Source organism: Piliocolobus tephrosceles, chromosome 7, assembly GCF_002776525.5.
Source record: "Piliocolobus tephrosceles isolate RC106 chromosome 7, ASM277652v3, whole genome shotgun sequence".
Classification (NCBI taxonomy): Eukaryota; Metazoa; Chordata; class Mammalia; order Primates; family Cercopithecidae; genus Piliocolobus; species Piliocolobus tephrosceles.
The window spans coordinates 15,429,851-15,450,083 of NC_045440.1; the positions used below are offsets into that span (position 1 = coordinate 15,429,851).

The 20,233-nt window shown below is 36.6% G+C and overlaps 1 protein-coding gene across 4 annotated transcripts in view; it reads left to right on the top strand.

Annotated features, from left to right (window-relative positions):
• The window catches only part of VPS37A (VPS37A subunit of ESCRT-I), an 84,787-nt gene that overhangs the window by 8,462 nt on the left and 56,092 nt on the right, over positions 1–20,233 (top strand). For 3 of the 4 annotated variants that reach the window (XR_002732519.1, XM_026453921.2, XM_023216612.1), the window contains exons 2-4: positions 11,540–11,614; positions 13,837–13,951; positions 14,434–14,534. Coding sequence is in view for 3 of the 4 variants with exons in the window: in XM_026453921.2 (XP_026309706.1) it covers positions 11,540–11,614; positions 13,837–13,951; positions 14,434–14,534 (291 nt within the window). In the remaining variant the exon portion in view is untranslated. The remainder of the gene's footprint in view (positions 1–11,539; positions 11,615–13,836; positions 13,952–14,433; positions 14,535–20,233) is intronic. The other variant, XM_023216613.1, reaches the window with a different exon arrangement.

The following is a 20,233-nucleotide window of genomic DNA, read 5'->3' on the forward strand; positions in this document are numbered from 1 at the left end:
CTCATCACACTGTATGCTCATTCCGAGCACAAACCACCCCATATTCATCTCTGTATTTCCGTTTCCTTGCAAGTTGCTGGATATATGGTTGGTGTTCAATTAAACTGAGTCTTATGAAATCAAAGTTCATACAAAATATAAACTAAGTGGGCCAGGCGCAGTGGCTCACTGAACGCCTATAATCCGAGCACTTTGGGAGACTGAGGTGGGTGGATCGCCTGAAGTCAGGAATTCGAGACCAGCCTGGCCAACATGGTGAAACCCCAACTGTACTAAAAATAAAATATTAGCCAGCCATGGTGGCAGGCGCCTGTAATCCCAGCTACTCAGGAGGCTGAGACAGGAGGCGGAGGTTGCAGTGAGCTGAGATCGCGACATTGCACTCCAGCCTGGGCAACAGGAGTGAGACTTCGTCTTAAATATATATATGTGTACCCAAAGCAAATTATAGATTTGGTGCAATCCCTACCAAAATACCAATGACATTAACCACAGAAACAGAAACAATTCTAATTATTTAAAAATTATATTTTAGGTTATGGGGTACATATACACATATGTATGTGTATATGTATATGTGTGTATGTGTATAGATATGAACAAAGTGATAAATTATTGTTTATTCTGTAAAAGGAAGCTTAACCATAACTAATGCCTCAATTGCATTTTTAAATCTTTTAAAATTGATACATGATAGGTGTACAAACACTAGGTCTTATTTCTTCTATCAACTGTATATTTAAACTCACTAATTTCGTTTCCCCTCCTGTTTACCCTTCCCGGTGTCTGGAATCATCAGGCTACTTTCTTTCTTTGTGGATCTATCTCCTTTTTTAGCTTTCATGTATGCAGTGTTTGTCTTTCTGTGTTTGGTTTATGTCACCTAACATAATGACTTCCAGTTCCACTCATGTTGCTGCACATGACAGGATTTCATCTTTTTTTCTGGTGGGATAATATTGCGTTGTGTATTATGCCATATTTTCTTTATCAGTTTTTGGCTGTTGTGAATAGTGCTGCAGTAAACGTGGGAGTTCAGCTATCTCTTTGATATTTTTTTTCTTTATTTTGGCAATATACCCAGTAGCAGAATTGCTGAATCATATGGTAGTTTCAATTTTTTTTTTTTAAGGTTCTAAAGGTGCAGAGATATTGTTAGTCTTTTGAGAAACCTCCGTACTGTTCTCCATAGCAAACTCCAAATTAGTTGTACTCATTTACATTCCCACCAGCAGTGTATCAAGGTTCCCCTGTCTCCACATCCTTGCCAGCATTCGTTATTGCCTGGCTTTTTGTTAAAAGCCATTTTAACTGGGGTAAAATGATTTTTTTTTCTTTTTTGGAGACAGAGTCTCACTGTGTTGCCCAGACTGATCTGGAACTCCTGGGCTCAAGCAGTCCCACTTCAGTCTTGCACGTAACTGGGTTTATAGGCACACGCCACCACACCCTGGATGCTGCGTTTGAGGAATGTTTGTTGAGATCTTTTGCCCATTTTTAAATCACATTATTTGTTTTTCTGCTTTTGACTTGTTTGAACTCCTCATGTATTCTGCTTATTAATCCCTCGTCAGATGGATAGTTTACAAATGTTTTCTCCCATTTTTAGGGTTGTCTCTTCACTTTGTTGATTGTTTCTTTGCTGTGTAGGTTTGTTTGTTTGTTTGTTTGTTTGTTTATTTATTTATTTATTTGAAATGGAGGTTCGCTTTTGTTGCCCAGGCTGGAGTGCAATGGCGCCATCTCGGCTCACCACAACCTCCGCCTCCCAGGTTCAAGTGATTTTCCTGCCTCAGCTTTCTGAGTAGCTGGGATTAGAGGCATGCACCACCATGCCCGGCTAATTTTGTATTTTTAGTGGAGACAGGGTTTCTCCATGTTGGTCAGGCTGGTCTCAGACTCCTGACCTCAGGTGATCTACCCACCTTGGCCTCACTCTGTAGGTTTTTAGCTTGATGTAATCCCATTTATCTGTTTCTGCTTTAGATGCCTGTGCTTTTGAGGTCTTACACAAAAATTATTTGCCTGGAACAATGTCCTGAAGCGTTTCCTCAATGTTTTCTTCTAGTAGTTTCGTAGTTTCAGGTCTTAGATTTAAGTCATTAATCGATTCTTACTTGATTTTGTGTATGGTAAGAGATAGGGTCTAGTTTTATTCTTCATCGTACAGTTACCTGGTTTTCCCAGCACCATTTATCGAAAACATCATCCTTTCTCCATTATATGTTCTTGGTGCTTTTGTTGAGATGAGTTGGCTGTAAATTATATTTGGGTTCCTTGTTTTGTTCCATTGGTCTGTGTGTTTGTTTTTAGGCCAGTACTATGTGATTTGGTTACTATAACTTTGCAGTAAATTTTAAAGCCAGGTAGTGTGATGCCTCCAGCCTTGTTCTTTTTGCTCAGTTGCTTCAGCTATTCAGAGTCTTGTGGGTCCATATAAAGATTAGGATTTTGAACAGTGGAAACACATGGACACAGGGAGGGGAACATCACACACCAAGGCCTGTCAGGGGGTGGGGGGTCTCGGGGAGGGATAGCATTAGGAGAAATACCTAATGTAGGTGACGGGTTGATGGGTGCAGCAGACTACCATGGCACATGTATACCTATGTAACAAAACTGCACGTTCTGCACATGTACCCCATAACCTAAAATATAATTTTTAAATAATTAGAATTGTTTCTGTTTCTGTGGTTAATGTCATTGGTATTTTGGTAGGGATTGCACCAAATCTATAATTTGCTTTGGGTAGTATTGTCGTTTTAAGAGTACTTATTCCTCCGGCCACAAGCATGGAGTATCTTTCCATTTTTTTTGTACATGTTCTCTTCAGTTTCTTTCATCAGTGTTCTATAGTTTTCCTTGTTTAGATCTTTCACTTCTTAGGTAAAATTGTTTCCTAGGTATTTTATATTCTTTGTAACTATTGTAACTAGGATTACTTTTTTCTTTAGATTGTTCATTGTTAGCGTATGTAAATGCCACTGATTTTTGTATATTAATTTTGTATCCTGCAACTTTACTGAATTGGTTTATCAGTTCTAACAGGTTTTTTTGTTTGTCTGTTTTTTTGGTGGAGTCTTTGGGTTTTTCCAAGCATAACATTATGTCATCTGCAAACAAGGCAAATTTAACTTCTGTTTTCCATTTTAGATGCCCTTTATTTCTATCTCTTGCCTAGCTGCTCTGGCCAGGACTTCCAGTATTATATTGGATAAAAACTTGAAATTGGGCGTGCTTGTCTTGTTCTAGATTTTAGAGGAAAGACCTTCGGTTTTTCCCCATTCACTATGATGTCAACTATGGTTTGTCATACATGGCCTTTATTATTTTGATGTATGTTCCTTCCATACCCAGTTTGATGAGGGTTGTAATCACAAAGGATTTTATCGAGTGCTTTTTCAGCAACTATTGAAACAATTATATGGTTTTTGTTCTTGGTTCCATTAATGGATATATTACATTTATTGATTTGCATATATATTGCACTGTCCTTGCATTCCTGGGGTAATCCCACCTGATAATGGTGAATGATCTTTTTAATGTTTTGTTGAATTTGATTTGCTAGTATTTTGTTCAGGAGTTTTGCATGTATGTTAATTTGTAATACTGGCCTGTAGTTTGCTTTTTTCTTGTTTCTTTGGGTAATGCTGCTCTTGTAGAATGAGTTTGGAAGTAGTCCCTCTTAAGTTTTTTTGAAGCATGAGTAGAATTGTTATTAGTTCATTAAATGTTTGGTAGAATTCACCAGTGAAGCTATGAGGTCCTCAGCTTTTCTTTGATAGGAGACTTTGTTATAGCTTTAATCTCATTATTATTGGTTTATTGAAGTTTTCTATTTTGTCATGGTTTAATCTTGGCAGGTTGTGTATGTCCAGCAGTGCATTCCTTTCTTTTAGGTTTTCCAGTTTTTTAGCATAGAATTCATAGTAGTGTCTAGTGATTATAGTTCTGTGGTCTCAGTTGTTGCATCCCCTTTTTCATTCTGACTTCATTTATTTGGGTCTTCTCTCTTGGTTCATCTAGGTAAACGCTTGATGATTTTGTTTATCTTTTCTTTTTTTTTTTTGAGACGGAGTCTCGCTTTGTCGCCCAGGCTGGAGCACAGTGGCCGGATCTCAGCTCACTGCAAGCTCCGCCTCCCGGGTCACGCCATTCTCCTGCCTCAGCCTCCCGAGTAGCTGGGACTACAGGCACCTGCCACCTCGCCCGGCTAGTTTTTTTTTTTGGTATTTTTTTAGTAGAGACGGGGTTTCACCGTGTTAGCCAGGATGGTCTCAATCTCCTGACCTCGTTATCTGCCCGTCTCAGCCTCCCAAAGTGCTGGGATTACAGTTGTTTATCTTTTCAAATAACCAACTTTTCATTTTCTGGATCTTTTATGTTACTTTTTAGTGTCAACTTGATTGATTTCTGCTCTGCTATTTATATTTTTTCTCCTTTTAAGTTTGGTTCTTGCTTCTCTAGTTCATTGAAGTGCATAGTTAGGTTGTTTATTTGAAGTCTTTCTGCTTTTTTAATATAGTCATTTATTGATATAAACTTTCTTTTTTGTACCACTTTTGCTTTATCCCATATATTTTGGTGTGTTCTATTTGCATTTTCATTTGTTTGAAGAATTTAAAAAATTTCCTTCTTAATTTCTTTGTTGACCCATTGGTTGTTCAGCAGCATGTTTAATTTCCATGTGGTTGTGTAGTTTCTGAAGTTCCTCTTGTTATTGGTTTCTAGTTTTATTCCATTGTGGTCAGAAAACACACTTGATATAATTTCTGATTTCTTCGAATTTGTTCAGACTTGTTTTGTGACCTAAGATATGTTCTGTTCTGGAGAATGTTTCATGTGCTGATGAAAAGAACATATTCTGCAGCAAATGAGTACAGTGTTCTGTAAATGTCAATTAGGCCTATTAGGTCCAACGTGAAGTTTAACTTTGGTGTTTCTTTATTGATTTTCTGTCTGGGTGATCTTTGCATTACTGATAGTAGGGTGAAAGTCCCCTATAGTTATTGTATTGCCATCTGTCTTTCTCTTTAGGTTCATTAATGTTTGCTTTATGTACCTTTGGAGCTCTAGTTTTGGGTGCATAGATATTTGTAATTGTTATATCTGTTTGCTGAATTGACCCCTTTATCATTTTGTATAGTGACCTTTGATTCTTTTTATAGTCTTTGACTAGTAGTCTCTTTTATTTGATATAAGTATAGCTACTCCTGCTCCTTTTGGTTTCCAGTTGCATGAAATATCTTTTTCTACTGCTTCGATTTCATTCTACATGTGTCCTTGTATGTGAAGTGGGTTTCTTGTAGGCAACATATTCTTGGGTCTTGTTGCTTTATCCATTCAGCCACTTCATGCCTTTTAATTGGAGAATTTAGTCCATTACGTTAATTATCGGTAAGTAAGGACTTCTTCCATTTTGTTGCTTGTTTTCTGGTTGTTTTTAATCTCCCCTCTTCCTTTCTTACTGTCTTCCTTTGTAGTTAAGTGACACTCTTTGGTAGTATGTTTTAATTTGTTGCTTTTTTATTTTTCGTGGATCTACTATAGGTTTTTGCATTGTGGTTTTTATGAGGCTTACAAAAAACTTATATGTAACAAGTTATTTCAAAGAGACGATAGCTTAGATCACCAAAAAAAAATAGAAACAAAAACTATTTATGCCTTAACTCCTCCCCAACATTTTGACTTTTAATTGTCTCAATTTACAGATTTTTATGTTATCTGTCTCCTAACAGGTTGTCGTAGCTATTGTTGTTTTTGATAGATTTGTGTTTTGGGCCTCATACCAGAGTTATAAGTGGATTGCACACCATAATTACAGTATTAGAGAATTCTGGGTTTCTCTGTGTACTTAATTTTACCAGTGGATTTCATGCCTCCAAATTCACGTTTCTCTTTGCACGTTAATGTTTTTTTCTTTCAGACTGATGAACTCCCTTTAGCATTTCTTATAAGATGGGTCTTGGGGTGAATTCTCCATGCGTTTGTTTGTGTGGGAAAGACTGAGTCTCCTTCATAGTTGAAAGATAACTTTGCTGGATACAGTATTTTTGGATGGCAAGTTTTTGTTTGCTTGTTTGTTTGTTTTTTCCTTTCAGCATTTGGAAAATGTTGTTCCACTCCCTTCTGGCCTGTATGGTTTTCATTGAGAAGTCTGTCGCCAGGCAAATTAGAGCTCCTTTTTATGTTGTTTCTTTTCTCTTGCTGCTTTTAGGATTCTCTGTTTCTGCTTCACCATTGAGAGTTGGTGATTACATGCCTGGGAGTAGGCTTGTTTGTGTCAAATTTGTTTGGTGTATCTGACCTTCCGGTACCTGGATATTTATGTCTGTCTTAAGCTTTGGAAGTTTTTCTGTGACTATTTCTTGGAATAAGCTTTCTACCCATTGTTCTGGCTCAACTTCCTTTTGAACACCAGTAATTTTTAGATTTGGTCTTCTGAGGCAGTTTTCTCTATTTTGTAGGTGGTCTTCGTTTCTTTTCAGTCTTTTTTCTTCTTTCTCTGTGTTTTCTAATAACCTGTCTTCAGGTTTACTGATTCTCTGCCTAATCCATTCTGCCCTGCAGAGCCTCTAATATATTTCAGTTCAACAAACATATTTCTCAGTTCCAACATTTCTGTTTAATTTTTTATTATTACTTAAATCTCTTTGTTAAATTTCTCTGGTAAATTTCTGAATTTTTTGTTTTATCTTGGCAATCACTGAGTTTGCTTAAAACTCATTTTAAATTCTTGTTCAGAGAGCTCACATATTATTATCTCATTAAGGTCAGTCATTTGTTCTTTGCTTTGTCCACTTAGGGAAGTCACGCTCCCTGTTTGCTCTTGTTTCCTGTGGATGTGCATCTATGTCTTTACTTTGAAGAATTAGTTGTTTATTCTGGTCTTCTCTCTCTGGCTTGTTTTGGCTTTATTTAATATATTTGCTTAAAGACTCTTTACTGTTAGGTTGCTGCCTCCTTTTTGGTTCTCAGTGGCACTTTAAACCCAGATTTGCCTTGGCTCTAGTAAATACTTGGAGCACTGCCTGTCTCTAATGGGGGAGCTCCCAAAGGGGATATCCCAACAGTGTGGGAAGGCTGGCAAAGGGTTCCTGCCCAGGGCATCTGTGGAGCATATCTCCTACAACATGGAGCTGCTGAATAGGCACTCTGATTTGGTATTTTCTTTGGCTTCAGACAGAGCAGTTTTCAGGGTTGAGGATGGTAGTCTTGACTCTCCCCTTTGTCTCTGACTGTCCTCAGGAATATTTCTCCCTTCAGTCCTATGATGCTTCCTTTGAGTTGAGGCAGGGATGAGTCTCCTGCCAGGGAACCAAAATGATGGGGAAGCTGATTGTCCACCTCGGTCTTGCTTTTTCCTGTGTAGAAACTGCGAGTTGAGGGGAAATTTTTCTCATGCTTGGTGCTGGGAAGATTATGGGGAGAGTCATCACACATATGGAAGTCCAGTTCTCTTACCATCTGCTCGGAGTTTTTTCACTTCTCTGTGGCCCTGAGAAGTGACTGATCCTCATATTTGAGTTCTGGGATGCTGGTGTTAATCTTAGTGTTACGTATTTGTTGTTTTCTGTGGCATTAAGTGAAGCCAGCTTGCTTCTATGACACCATTTTGGAAATTGAAATCTCTATTGCATATTAAGATCTATTTGTTTCCATTTGGGGGACTATCAAAGAAATGAGGATGCCAATTAATCTATATTCTTATTAACAAAATTATATATTATTACAGCTTTATTTAGCCCCAACAAATTCAGAGCCACTGAGGTAAAACCATAGTAATTCTTCTCCCAGAGAAACTAGAAAATGAAATTATTAATTTACAGGTCATTTAAATTTTCTCTTGTGGTGTGATTAAAATATTACTTTATAATATATGTGTTTGTGTATTTACCTGGTAAATAGTATCACTGTCAGCATAAAGATAAGGCTTTAAGGATGTTTATCAAAGCATGGTTTATAAGAGTAAAAACTGCAAACAAGCTAAATATCTAATAGTAGAAAATAGCTTAAATAATAGTATGACCATATACTAGAAAATTATGCAGCCATTAAAAATGATATTGTAGGCCAGGTGCGATGGCTCATGCCTGTAATCCTAACACTTTGGGAGACCAGGGCGGGCGGATCACGAGGTCAAGAGATCGAGACCATCCTGGCCAATATGGTGAAACCTTGTCTCGACGAAAAATACAAAAATTAGCTAGGTGTGGTGACTCGCACCTGTAGTCCCAGCTACTCGGGAGACTGAGTCAGGAGAATCGCTTGAACCTGGGAGGCAGAGGTTGCAGTGAGCCAAGATCTTGCCATTGCACTGCAGCCTGATGACTGGGTGAAACCCTGTCTCAAAAAAAACGAGAAAAGAAAATATATTGTAAAATAACATTTACACTTTTGGAAAGATAATCACAATTGAGTGAGAAAAGAGTAACTTACAAAATTGATGGACTGTGTAATTATGTTTTTATTTTAAATAAGGCTATGAATGTACAAAGAAGTTTAGAAGATTATACAGCAATATGTTAACAGTGGTTTTTTGGTAATAACTTCAATGAGAATGAATGTTTTGGAGTAAGTTTTTAAAAAGTTATTAAAGCAGCAGCATATTCAAAATCATGTTTGTGATGAATATTCAGGGAATTATTCCTGTTTTAATTAAGTAAAACAATTATGTATCTGTTTTATCTAATGCAGCTAATCAAAATGTATTTCTAGATTGCTGTGATTGACTTGTTTTGGAATTTGATTAAGTATTAATATTTTAAGTATCATCTTCTGTTATTTGTGATACCTAGTTTGTGAAGAAAACTCATAAAAAAATTTTAGTAACTGTCAACATTACTGGAGAAAATGAATTGGACATTTTTAACCAATTATTTAAGTAAAAATTTTTAAATCAAATTTATTTGAATATGTTTTCAGTGAAAATTTTCTGTAAAAATCTAAACAGTGTCTAAAAAACTGAGGAGTTAAAACTTCTTTGGAAGGCCAAGGCAGACGGATCACTTGAGGTCAGTTCGAGACCTCGAACTCCATGCCTAGCCAGCATGGCAAAACCCCTTGTCTAAAAAAAAAAAAAAAAAAAATATATATATATATATATATATATATATATAAAAATAACTGGGCGTGGTGGCATGCACCTGTAGTCCCAGCTACTCACGACGCTGAGGCAAGAGAATTGCTTGAAGCCAGGAGGCAGAGATTACAGTGAGCCAAGATCATGCCACCACCTCCAGCCTGGGCAACAGAGCAAGACTCCGTGTCAAAAAACAAAAAACTTTAACACTGTAAATCTAGAGAGGGACCAACTTGCATGTTCTAAATGCCTGTTTAATAATAGCTAACGTTTATTGAACACTTACTTGCCCAGTACTATGTTGGGGGATTTACACGCATTATTTTGCATAATCTAACAAATCTTTTAGTTAGATTTTTTTTTTTTAACATCTCCCTTTCCCATTTGAGAGAAAAGGCTTAACTTACCCTTGACAGTAGATAAATGGCAAAGACACGATTGGAACCCTGGAAGCCTGACTTGAGAGGCAATGCACTTAATCACTAAGATGCTCTACTTGGCTTTGAACTGGTGGATGCTTTTGTGACCACTATTTATTTCCTTGAGCAGTGACCTCTTCAGGTTCTAAAATAATGTAGAGGAATAAAAAACTTAGCCCGTTCTATTGATTATGTGCTTTCCATACAAGGGAGGAGGTTTTTCAGTCTAAACCTAATTCCCAAAGAAAAACTTCAAGAAAAATTGTCCAAGTCCTAATACTGAGTATCCACTTGAGTCTTTTCTTAATTGTTTCTTCTAAATGATAACTCCATTCCTTAGGATATCAGAGAGGAAAGCTTATCTATGTCTACAGTTTTTCTGTAGCTCCATCCCAACGTTTTTGAATCTTTGAAGCTATCTTAAGATTTATATATCCTAGAGGCTGGGGTTTTATCAAAGGACCAAAAATGGAGGGAAATAGAGGTTTTATAAAGTTGTTAGAGGAAGCATCCAAAAGAACAAAAAGCAAATCGTTTTTCATATGCTAGGCCTTTGAAGGGTATTCGTGCTTGAAGAAGTTTCATGTCCATTTCAATATTAAGCTTCCTCTGCAACCTCACCTCATTGACAATACTTAGCGTTTTCCGCCTTGGAAATATCATGAGTATTGGTTAGAATTTCAAGTGAGCCCCCAAAAGACTTGTTTAGTGTATTATAGTTGTAATAATGTATGCCTGCAAATAAAATAAAACAAAATTATGAATGTAGAATGTTAAAGTATCGGGGACTTACAAGCCAAGAATTATATTAGCTGCCAATACCAAAGACCCAAGAATGGTGGCTAAGACAAGATAAAAGTTTATTTTTCTCGCACTTAAATTCAGAGTTTGACAATTTCATATTCATCAAGGACCCAAGCTACTTCTTTCTGTCTAACTTTCCTTAGTGCGTGGCTTCAATTCTCAGGGTCACTCATGGTACAGAATGGCTATTAGAAGTCTAGTTCCTAGATTCAAGGAGGAAGTAGAAGGAAGACAGAAAGGGCAAAATGGGCTCATATCAATTGTCTATTATTTTGTTCCCTTTAAGATATTTTCCTATAATTTCTCCCTGCAAGTTTCCTGTACATTCTTTTGGCTGCGATTTAAGTCTATAGAAACAACTAGCTATAAGAACTAACGGCCGGGCGCGGTGGCTCAAGCCTGTAATCCCAGCACTTTGGGAGGCCGAGACGGGCGGATCACGAGGTCAGGAGATCGAGACCATCCTGGCTAACACGGTGAAACCCCGTCTCTACTAAAAATACAAAAAACTAGCCGGGCGAGGTGGCGGGCGTCTGTAGTCCCAGCTACTACTCGGGAGGCTGAGGCAGGAGAATGGCGTAAACCCGGGAGGCGGAGCTTGCAGTGAGCTGAGATCCGGCCACTGCACTCCAGCCCGGGCGACAGAGCGAGACTCCGTCTCAAAAAAAACAAAAAACAAAAAAAAAGAACTAACTAGAACATTGCTACCCAGAATAAAATCAGGCTTCTCTACTTAGAAAAAAGGGGATATTTGTTTTTGGAAAGCGGCCAGCATCCTCTGTCATAAGATTGTAGGACGCATCTCATCTCGACTTTTAAGTTCAAGCTGTTAAGACCCAGACTTCCCCAGCTGCCGATGTTGCTGGATGGTGGCAGTTAAAACCCAGATGGCTTCCTGACTTGTAATAACCAGAGAGCACACAATCGCTTCTGCTAATGGTAAATTGGATACGGTGATAATAAATGAGTCTAGCATTAATGAAGAGTTTTTTCTTTCCTCTTTACCTCATCATCCCTCTCCCCCTGGATAGTTCAGAATATTACTGTGTGCTTAGTTGATGGGCCTTTCTAACTATGATCGTTTTCCTTCCCCTCAAGATACAAGTTATGCTGGCTGTCCATATTCTGTGATTAAAAATAAAGGTGGTTTTAGTAGATACTAGCACTTAACATTCGTTTTTAACAATAATGGTTTCATGACTTTGGGTAAATTTTTTAAAATTTTCTCCTGCAGTATAGCCGAAATACAGAAAGATGTGGAATACAGATTGCCATTCACCGTAAACAACCTGACAATTAACATTAATATGTGAGTAGAATTGTATCCTACTTTTTCATGTAAAAGGACTTAACAGTTTTTTATTGTTTTGTTTCTTAATTATTAGAAATAAGTTTTTAAGGTGAACTTATTTCAAGTAACTGTAATTTATAAAATAGTGCACAATTCAGTGAAATAAAAATATTCGAAAGCTATCATTATAAGTTATAGTGCTATAAGAAACTAGAAAAGAGGAAATGCAATAGAAATGTACAATACTAATTCTTAGTACTGTCATTGCTTTTATTGATTAGCACTAAAATCTTAGCTGGAGGTATGCTGAAAAATGATAATAAAAAACAAAGGGGTTTTATATATATAAAGCTATTACAGATAGATTCGTCTTTAAATCAGAAACAAGTTAAAATATTCCAAATTTCAGCAACAGATACACTACATCAACCAGAAAGTTCAAAGCTATATTTGATTTGCTGATCATTTTTAAGAAAAAGAAAAAAAGTTTAAAGTATGAGGTTTTTACTTAAGTTACAAAAGTTGGACAAAGTGATTGCTGAAGTAGCAATTTAGGCTTAAACGCAGCTATGAGGCGCTGTAGTATGAAAAGATTGTGATTACCTCAGGTTGCATTAAGTGGCTGCTGCTAGATCAAGTGTTTGAGCCACATAAGAAGGCACCTAAGACAGGAGCCTTATCTTACTCATTTTCACATTCTCCTTGCCTCACATAGTGTCTGTGTGTAGGAGGCCTTATTAAATACTAATTGAATGAGTGAATTAAAGCATGAGTATATAACTGCTACTTTAACTTGATATATATGAGCCTTGTTTTGGAGACAGAGTCTCCCTCTGTCACCCAGACTGGAGCTCAGTGGCACAATCTTGGCTCACTGCAACCTCTGCCTCCTGGATTCAAGCGATTCTCCTGCCTCAGCCTCTGGAGAAGCTGGGATTGCAGGCGTGTGCCATCATGCCCGGCTAATTTTTGAATTTTTAGTGGAGATGAGGTTTTACTATATTGATCAGGCTGGTCTTGAACTCCTGACCTCGTGATCCGCCCGCCTTGGCTTCCCAAAGTACTGGGATTACAAGCGTATGTGAGCTTTTTGAATCCTCACAGCAGCCCTGCAAATTAGGGCAAATTACAGAAACATGGTTAGTAAGTAGCATAGTTAAGATACAAACTGGACTCCAAAGGCCATTTAGTGCCCTTTTTACCAAACTAGTTTTAAAATCTTCAGCTTTGTAAATGAAGTAGTTTTATCTCCCATCAAATGCCCAGGTAGAGCTAAGCAAGAGAGGTGAACAAGGACCCAGTTTTCTTTTCAAAAGTACCACCAACAAATAGTTTTCTGAACCAACAGGAACAAAGAGGCAATTCAAAGTAAAATATTCTTGAGTTTTAGAGATTTGGAAACAGGGTTTCATGTCTAGTAAACTCTCCTTTTTAAGATTTCACTCAATATTCTTGGTTTTGTGGGTAGTTTAAAAGTTAAATTTTCTGCTTTTTTTTTTTTTATTGAAAATTTACTGTTCTTTGATTGAAACCATGTGATTGACCTCTAACTTGGGAGAGAAGTGTCATTTGGGGCATTTAGAAGAGAGCCTTATAGAATCAATTCTTGATGACAGCTACGTTTCAATCCTCCTACTTTCCATTTTAACCTCTTACTCTTTAGAAATACAGTAAATAGTGAAATAATGCTGCTTTAGTTTTTTAAAGATGGGGTCTCACTATGTTGCCCAGGCTGGACTTGAACTCCTGTGCTCAAGTGGCTTTCCTGCCTCAGCCTCCCAAGTAGCTGGGACTATAGGCATGCACCACCACACCCAGACGTGACAGCATTCTCAGAGTAGAAAAACCACAGAAAATTGCACGGCTAGAACCTGTGGTCCAATAAATAGCCAGACTGGACTAGTATGGTTCACCTGATAAAAATGCCTTATCTAATTTTTACCTAAGATTTTGTGTAGCTTGGTATATTGTGTTTGAAAGCAACTAATTGGCATGATATGAAGAATATGCTATAATTCATGTCCATATTTCACATGAAGATTTAACTGTGTTGAATGTCTAGTCTTGTTACCAAATTTTATTCTTATATATATTTTCCGACAACACCATAAAAGAGCACTTATTACTAAATAACCCATATCGAAGTGTGAAAATTTAATTTACTTTTAAATAGCTTTAAGATTTTGACTTTATAATATACCTTTGTTATCTTTGTTTTTGTTTTTCATCTGCTCTACCAGATTGCTTCCTCCACAATTTCCTCAGGAAAAACCAGTGATCAGTGTTTATCCACCAATACGACATCACTTAATGGATAAACAAGGAGTGTATGTTACCTCTCCATTAGTAAACAATGTATGTATATGGGATAATTTATTTCAGGGTAATATAATAGGTGTATTACTTTTCTACTAAATAGTTTAGAAATCTGAAATACATTTAAAGTTTCACTTTGTCATGAGTAATTTTTTAAAAAATTGAATATTTAAGGCATACCTTAAAGTTCTTACAATATGATATGGTTGATTGTGAAAGATTGTAACTTACATATACTCTATTATTTACCTTTGAACCCTCAAATTATTGTAAATAGTCAAATAAGGAAATATTTTGGCTCCATTTTTGATTCAGTGGACTTTTAACCTGTTTACTAATTACCAGATATTTATGTTATCGATTCTTTAAGAAAATGTTGTAACTGGTGAATTGCTAATACCCTTTTTCATTTAATTCTTGACCTGCAAAAGTAAGTTAATATTTAGAGTGACATTATCCTAAGGAGACTTTATAATCTTTTTCTGAAAATGATTTTAAGCATCATGTATTGTTACTTTCAGTTTACCATGCACTCAGATCTTGGAAAAATTATTCAAAGTCTGTTGGATGAGTTTTGGAAGAACCCTCCGGTTTTAGCTCCAACTTCAACAGCATTTCCTTAGTAAGTGTATTTCTAATAAATAAAAAAGTCTGCATGTATTTTAACTTATTAAAGTAATCAAAATATAGTTTAAAAATTCAAATGATGTTAAAAATCAGTCCTCTGATTTCTACATCCCCACAAATACATTCACACTTTCAGAGGTAACTGTTTTACTCTTTCAGCTGTTTCTTCTAATGTTTACCTACATCTTTCTGAATAATGTGTGCATACTTCTATCTCTTGATTCTTTCATTTTAGATATTCTATTGGCCTCCTATTGTAATAGATGAAGATTTCAGCTGTTTTTCACTGAACTTCCTTTCTCCTCATTGTCTCAGTGAAATTATATCATGATTTTTAATGTAATTCCATATTTGGTATATTTGTTATTGTGACTGTAAATACTGTCCATTCCTGAGCCAAGTATGTTACCATGTTTACATTTCCCTTATGGTGTAATTTTTTGCCTTTTTTCTGGAATTAATAATTACCTACATTTTGTATTTGGTTTGGTTTTGTTTTAGATCATCTTCATTTTCCACATCATCTTACATTTTACGATGTTACTAAATTTCTACAGAGCTTTTAGCAACTCTGAAAAATATACTTTAAACGTTTTTTTCACATCATCAAACCAGTAAGGTAATATCTAGGTTTCATTTTTTCCTTCACATTCAGTGCTTCACTTCTTCCCTCATTTTGAGTTACTCTCTCTGACTTTTGCGTAACTCTCAGCAAGGAATTTCCTTTGTTGTCATCCTGGGATTTTCCCTTTCTTGTATTGGATTCTCCATTTCTTAGATTTTGTTTTTCCCTTTCTCAGGCCATTTCCTAGTTTCTTGATTTACTGCTTTCCAGTAGCTTCCTGAACAAAGTCACATTCTCGTACTGAGGATGCTGTTTTAGTCTTGTTCTTGCATTACTATAAAGGAATACCTGAGACTGGGTAATATATAAAGAAAAGAGGTTTAATTGGCTCAGGGTTCTGCAGGCTATACAGGAAGCATGGCATTGTCATCTGCTTGGCATATGAGGAGCTTTTACTCCTGGTAGAAGGTCAAGCAGGTAGAGGCGCATTACATGATGAGAGCAAGAGCGAGGAGGGGGGGTAGGTACCATATCCTTTTAAATGGTCAGATCTCATGAGAACTCACCATGGCAAGGACAGCACCAAGAGCACGGCGTTAAAGTATTCATGAGATATACACCTGCATGATCCTGTCACCTCCCAGCAGGCCCCACCTCCAACATTGGGGATTACAATTCAGTATGAGATTTAGAGGGGACAACATTCAAACTGTATCAGATGAATAACAGATTACCCTAAGAACTTGTGGTTGAAATAATGACATGTATGTTTTTTTAAGAATCTACCATTTGGTTAGGGACCAGTGGCAATCGCTTATTTTTGCTCCACTTTTGCATTAGCTGGTGTCGTCTGGCCATTAATGTTGGCTTAATGCTTAGACTTTAGTGCTGATACATCTATATGTCGCGTCTCCATGTGACCTGCGCTTCCTCATTGCATGGCAGGGGTGAGTTCTGAGGGTCAGGATCCCGAGAGAGAGAGTATTCCAGCCAAATGGAAGCTGTATTATCTTTTTTGGTTTATTTCTGCATGTTATTCAGCATCATTTCTGCTGTGTTTTGTAAAGTTAGTCACCTAGACCTGCCCAGATTGAAAGAGGAGGGAAAGTAGACTTCAGCTCTCAGTGGGGTAGCAAAGTTCAAGAAGTGCGTATGGGACTGGAAATCTGGTTGTGGCCATTTTGGAAAATACAATCTGTCACATTCTTCCTTCTACCCATAATAATTCACCTCTTTCCTATATGTGAATAGGCACTCTCCTCTTTCCCCCAAGAACTTGCAGAGTTCATCATATTACAGAATCAGGCTTGTGTTCTTTCATCTAAGATTCAAGTACAGATGAGGTTTCTCACTTGTGTTCCTGAAGAACAATTCCTCTTGATCCGAAGACAAGGGAATTAAAGAGACAAGGTAGCTGCCCCTCACACACCCGTTTTACAATGGTAGAACAAGCCTCAGGTAACCACTATAGATTCCAAAAGAGAGAAAGTAGGAAGCACACAGGAGCCACTGGTTCGTAGCAGTACTGAAATCCAACTGGGCACATTTTTTTTTTTATTAAGACTTAGTTCATGGAAATGATTCTTTACAGAGTAATTCTTGGTTCTTGGTTCTGCCATCTGTGTCATTCTTCCTTTCTGTAAAATGTAGCCCTTGTCCAAGTGCGTAGTTTTTTTCAACCTGCTTCCTGTCTATAGAAATTAAGGGTCTGATAGCCTCTTTTTCATTTGGTACTCCCTCTGTCGCTTTTAGACCCAAGATGACACAATTCCTTTAAAATCCTTATGATTTTCTTATGAATCCATTTTTCATTCATTTCACTAAACAAAAGCAACACCAACTAAGCTCTGCCAAATATGCTATTGGGCTTCCAGTGAGGCTGCTGAGAGACAATGCCTTTAAGATTCTTTGAAGCCCTAAATGGCTGTTTTTCTTACTTGACAGTTCTCTGAGGCACTGCCTTGACTCTTTCAGAGGTGTTAACAAAGTATCTTCTAGCCCATGCTGGGTTTGAACTTTGCTTTAGAGATGTTTCTTAATTTGAGAATCTTAGGGAAGCTAGGAATGAGAGAGAAATATATTTTCAAATCCAGGAAATCTCATCTTTTATATTTCGCAGTTCTTTACTTTCCCTCTCTCTTCTCACATTTTATACTACAGTCAGCTAGAAATCAGGTAGCACCTTCAGCATGGCCTGGAAATCTCCTTAGCTGGATCATCCATTTCACTAGTTGCATTTTCTGTTTTCCATATTATTGCAGGCAGCAGTATTGATAAACTTTCCACTAATATAAAGTTCTCCTTGCAATGACCATCTGCTCAAAGGCCCACCAGGCTCCTTCTAATAGCCTCTTTGAGGCCCATTAGTCCTCCGTAATCTTCTGAGGGAACTTCCAGCCTGGACCTCTTCTTGGTCCGAAAGCTCCTCCCACACTTTAGATTTTTGTTGTTGTTATTGTCGTAGCAGCATTCCACTTCCAGGTACCTCAGCTCTCTCCCTTCATCTTTGTCTTCCTGTTATCTGTATTCTGGAGTCCTCAGTCCTTATTTTCAGATAAAAAGTATATTCAAAAACCATACTTCCTATCTTCTGTAGTGATAGGGTTGGATATAAACTCATTCACCTTATTTGAAAATACAAACCAACAAGTTTACTTGTTTTCATTTCAGATAAGTTCCGGGATATAGTACACATTATTAAAAATGAAGTTTGATGCATTTCTTACTTTGTGGGTCGTACCTGCTACTGAGTTCAAAATAAAGCAGATTGGTTCAGAATTATTGATTTAAATTCACGGATATTACAAATACTCTCTCATGTTGGTTATATTGTTTCTAAATAGCTTGTTGTATTCACATACATATCACTAATTTCTTTAGATAAAAGTAATTTTAAGATAAAAACGAGCCATCTTTTGAAATGAACAAGTCGATTAGAAAACTTAATTTTTTGTATGGGTCATACATTCACCTGGCTCAAAAAGTATAAAGGAGTATAGAGTGAAAATCTCCGTGCCACTTCTTTTTCCCTTGCAGCTCAGTATTTTTCCTCATTAACATCTAAAGTTACTTGTTTGGGTTTGTGTATATATAATTCCTGAGCTGTTGTATTCATCTACAAGCAAATATATGTAGTATTGTATTTTCCCCCTTTTTTGTATGAATGGTAGCATATTATGCCCTTGTCTTTTTTTTTTTTTTTTTTTTTTGCAGGGGGGTGGGGTCACTAAATGATAGGGCTTTGGAAAGTTTTTCATGTTAGTACTAAGGCACTTCCTCATTATTCCTTATGGCCACAAAGTATTTGTTTTATGGATGTATTATAATTTCTTTAGCAAGTCTTTGATAGATACTTTCATTTTTTCTAATCTTCCCTAAAAAACCCATCCTTATTCATTGCTGTCAGTGCTGTTCCAGTAAATAATCTTTAATATAATATTTTGCCTAAATGTGAGCTTATTTGTTGGATAAATTCTAGAAGTGTAATGCACATTTGTAGTTTTGACAAATACTGCAAACTTGCCCTCCAGAGTAGTTGTACCAGTTTCTGTTCCTATACAATCCCTATTTCCCGATACCCTTTGCCAAAATAATATGTTACCAAATGGATCTTTGCCAATTGATAGGCAGAAAACAATAAATTAGTATAATTTTAGTTCTGTTTATCTTACTAGTAATAGCTAAACTGAACATTTTTTGCTGTAGTTTAGAGAATTTTTCTTTTACTTTTCTGTAACCTGTATATACTATCCTATTCTCTATTTTGCTCTTGGGATTTTTTGTCTTTTTATCAATTTGTAGGAATTCTTTATGTATTAGAGAAATTATACTTCTCTCTGTGATAGAAGTTTTCCCCCAAATTTGCTATTTGTTTTATAAAGGACTTTGTCATGTACATTTTTTTCGGTGTTGTCAGATTTATTATTTTCTCTTTCTTTCTTTTTTTTTTTTTTTTTGTTTGCGACAGAGTCTTGCTGTGTCGCCAGGCTGGAGTGCAGTGACACAACCTCAGCTCACTGCACCCCCTTCCTCCCAGGTTTAAGCGATTCTCCTGCTTTAGCCTCCCAAGTAGCTGGGACTACAGGCACTTGCCACCATGCCCAGCTAATTTTTGTATTTTTAGTAGAGACGGAGTTTCACCATGTTGGCCAGGATTCTCAATCTCTCGACCTCATGATCCACCCACCTCAGCCTCCCAAAGTGTTGGGATTACAGGCGTGAGCCACCGCGCCCGGCCAAATTTATCATTATTTATGTAATGGCTTCTGAATTTGGGTTCACAGAGAGTCCTTTCCTACCTCAAGGTTATAATTTTTTGATGATGTCTTCTAGTTCTTCTGAGGTTCTTTAAAAAAGACTTCAACTTTGATCCATTAGATTGTTATACTGTTGTAAAAATGAGGATCTGACTCCAACCTCTTTTTTCCAGATGTCTCAGTACTACTTTTTGACTGTTCTATTTTTCATTTATTTGACATTCTATCTTTATTATATCCCAATTTCTATAGGTGTTTGAGCTTTTTCTGGATTTTATATCTGGTTCTATTGATCTACCTCTCCATTCAGTAGTAGTATGCTTTACATTTTGTCGTGTTATTAGGGTTTTATAATTTGTTTTGCCTTATTACAGGGCTAATATTTCTGTACCTTCCTTTTTCAGGCTTTTTTCTTTCTACTCTGGCTTATTTTTCCATATACACTTTAGTGTCATTCATGTACATTTCAAAAAAAAAAGTTTTCTTCCCACAAAATTTCCAACTCAGGTTATGTCATTAAATGAAATAATAGTACTCTCATAAAAAATTATACATTTTGAAACATGTTTCAATATAAAGGGAAACATTTTAGTAGTTAGTATTATATTAATATTTAAAACATAACTGTAAGTCCCTTATCCTTTATACTAGAGTGCCTGATCCATATAAACTCACTGTATTATTCATATATTGTATTTAGATGATTTTCAGTCTGCATCTAGGTCTGAATTACTCTAATGCTTTTATGATCTGGTTCTCTCTAAACTTTGCTAAGGGGAAAAATATTTTAAATATAAATATTTGTTATCTTGCAAAAATAAACATTGACTGCATTGTTCTATGATTGAAGCCCAAGTACATAATGCCATGTAA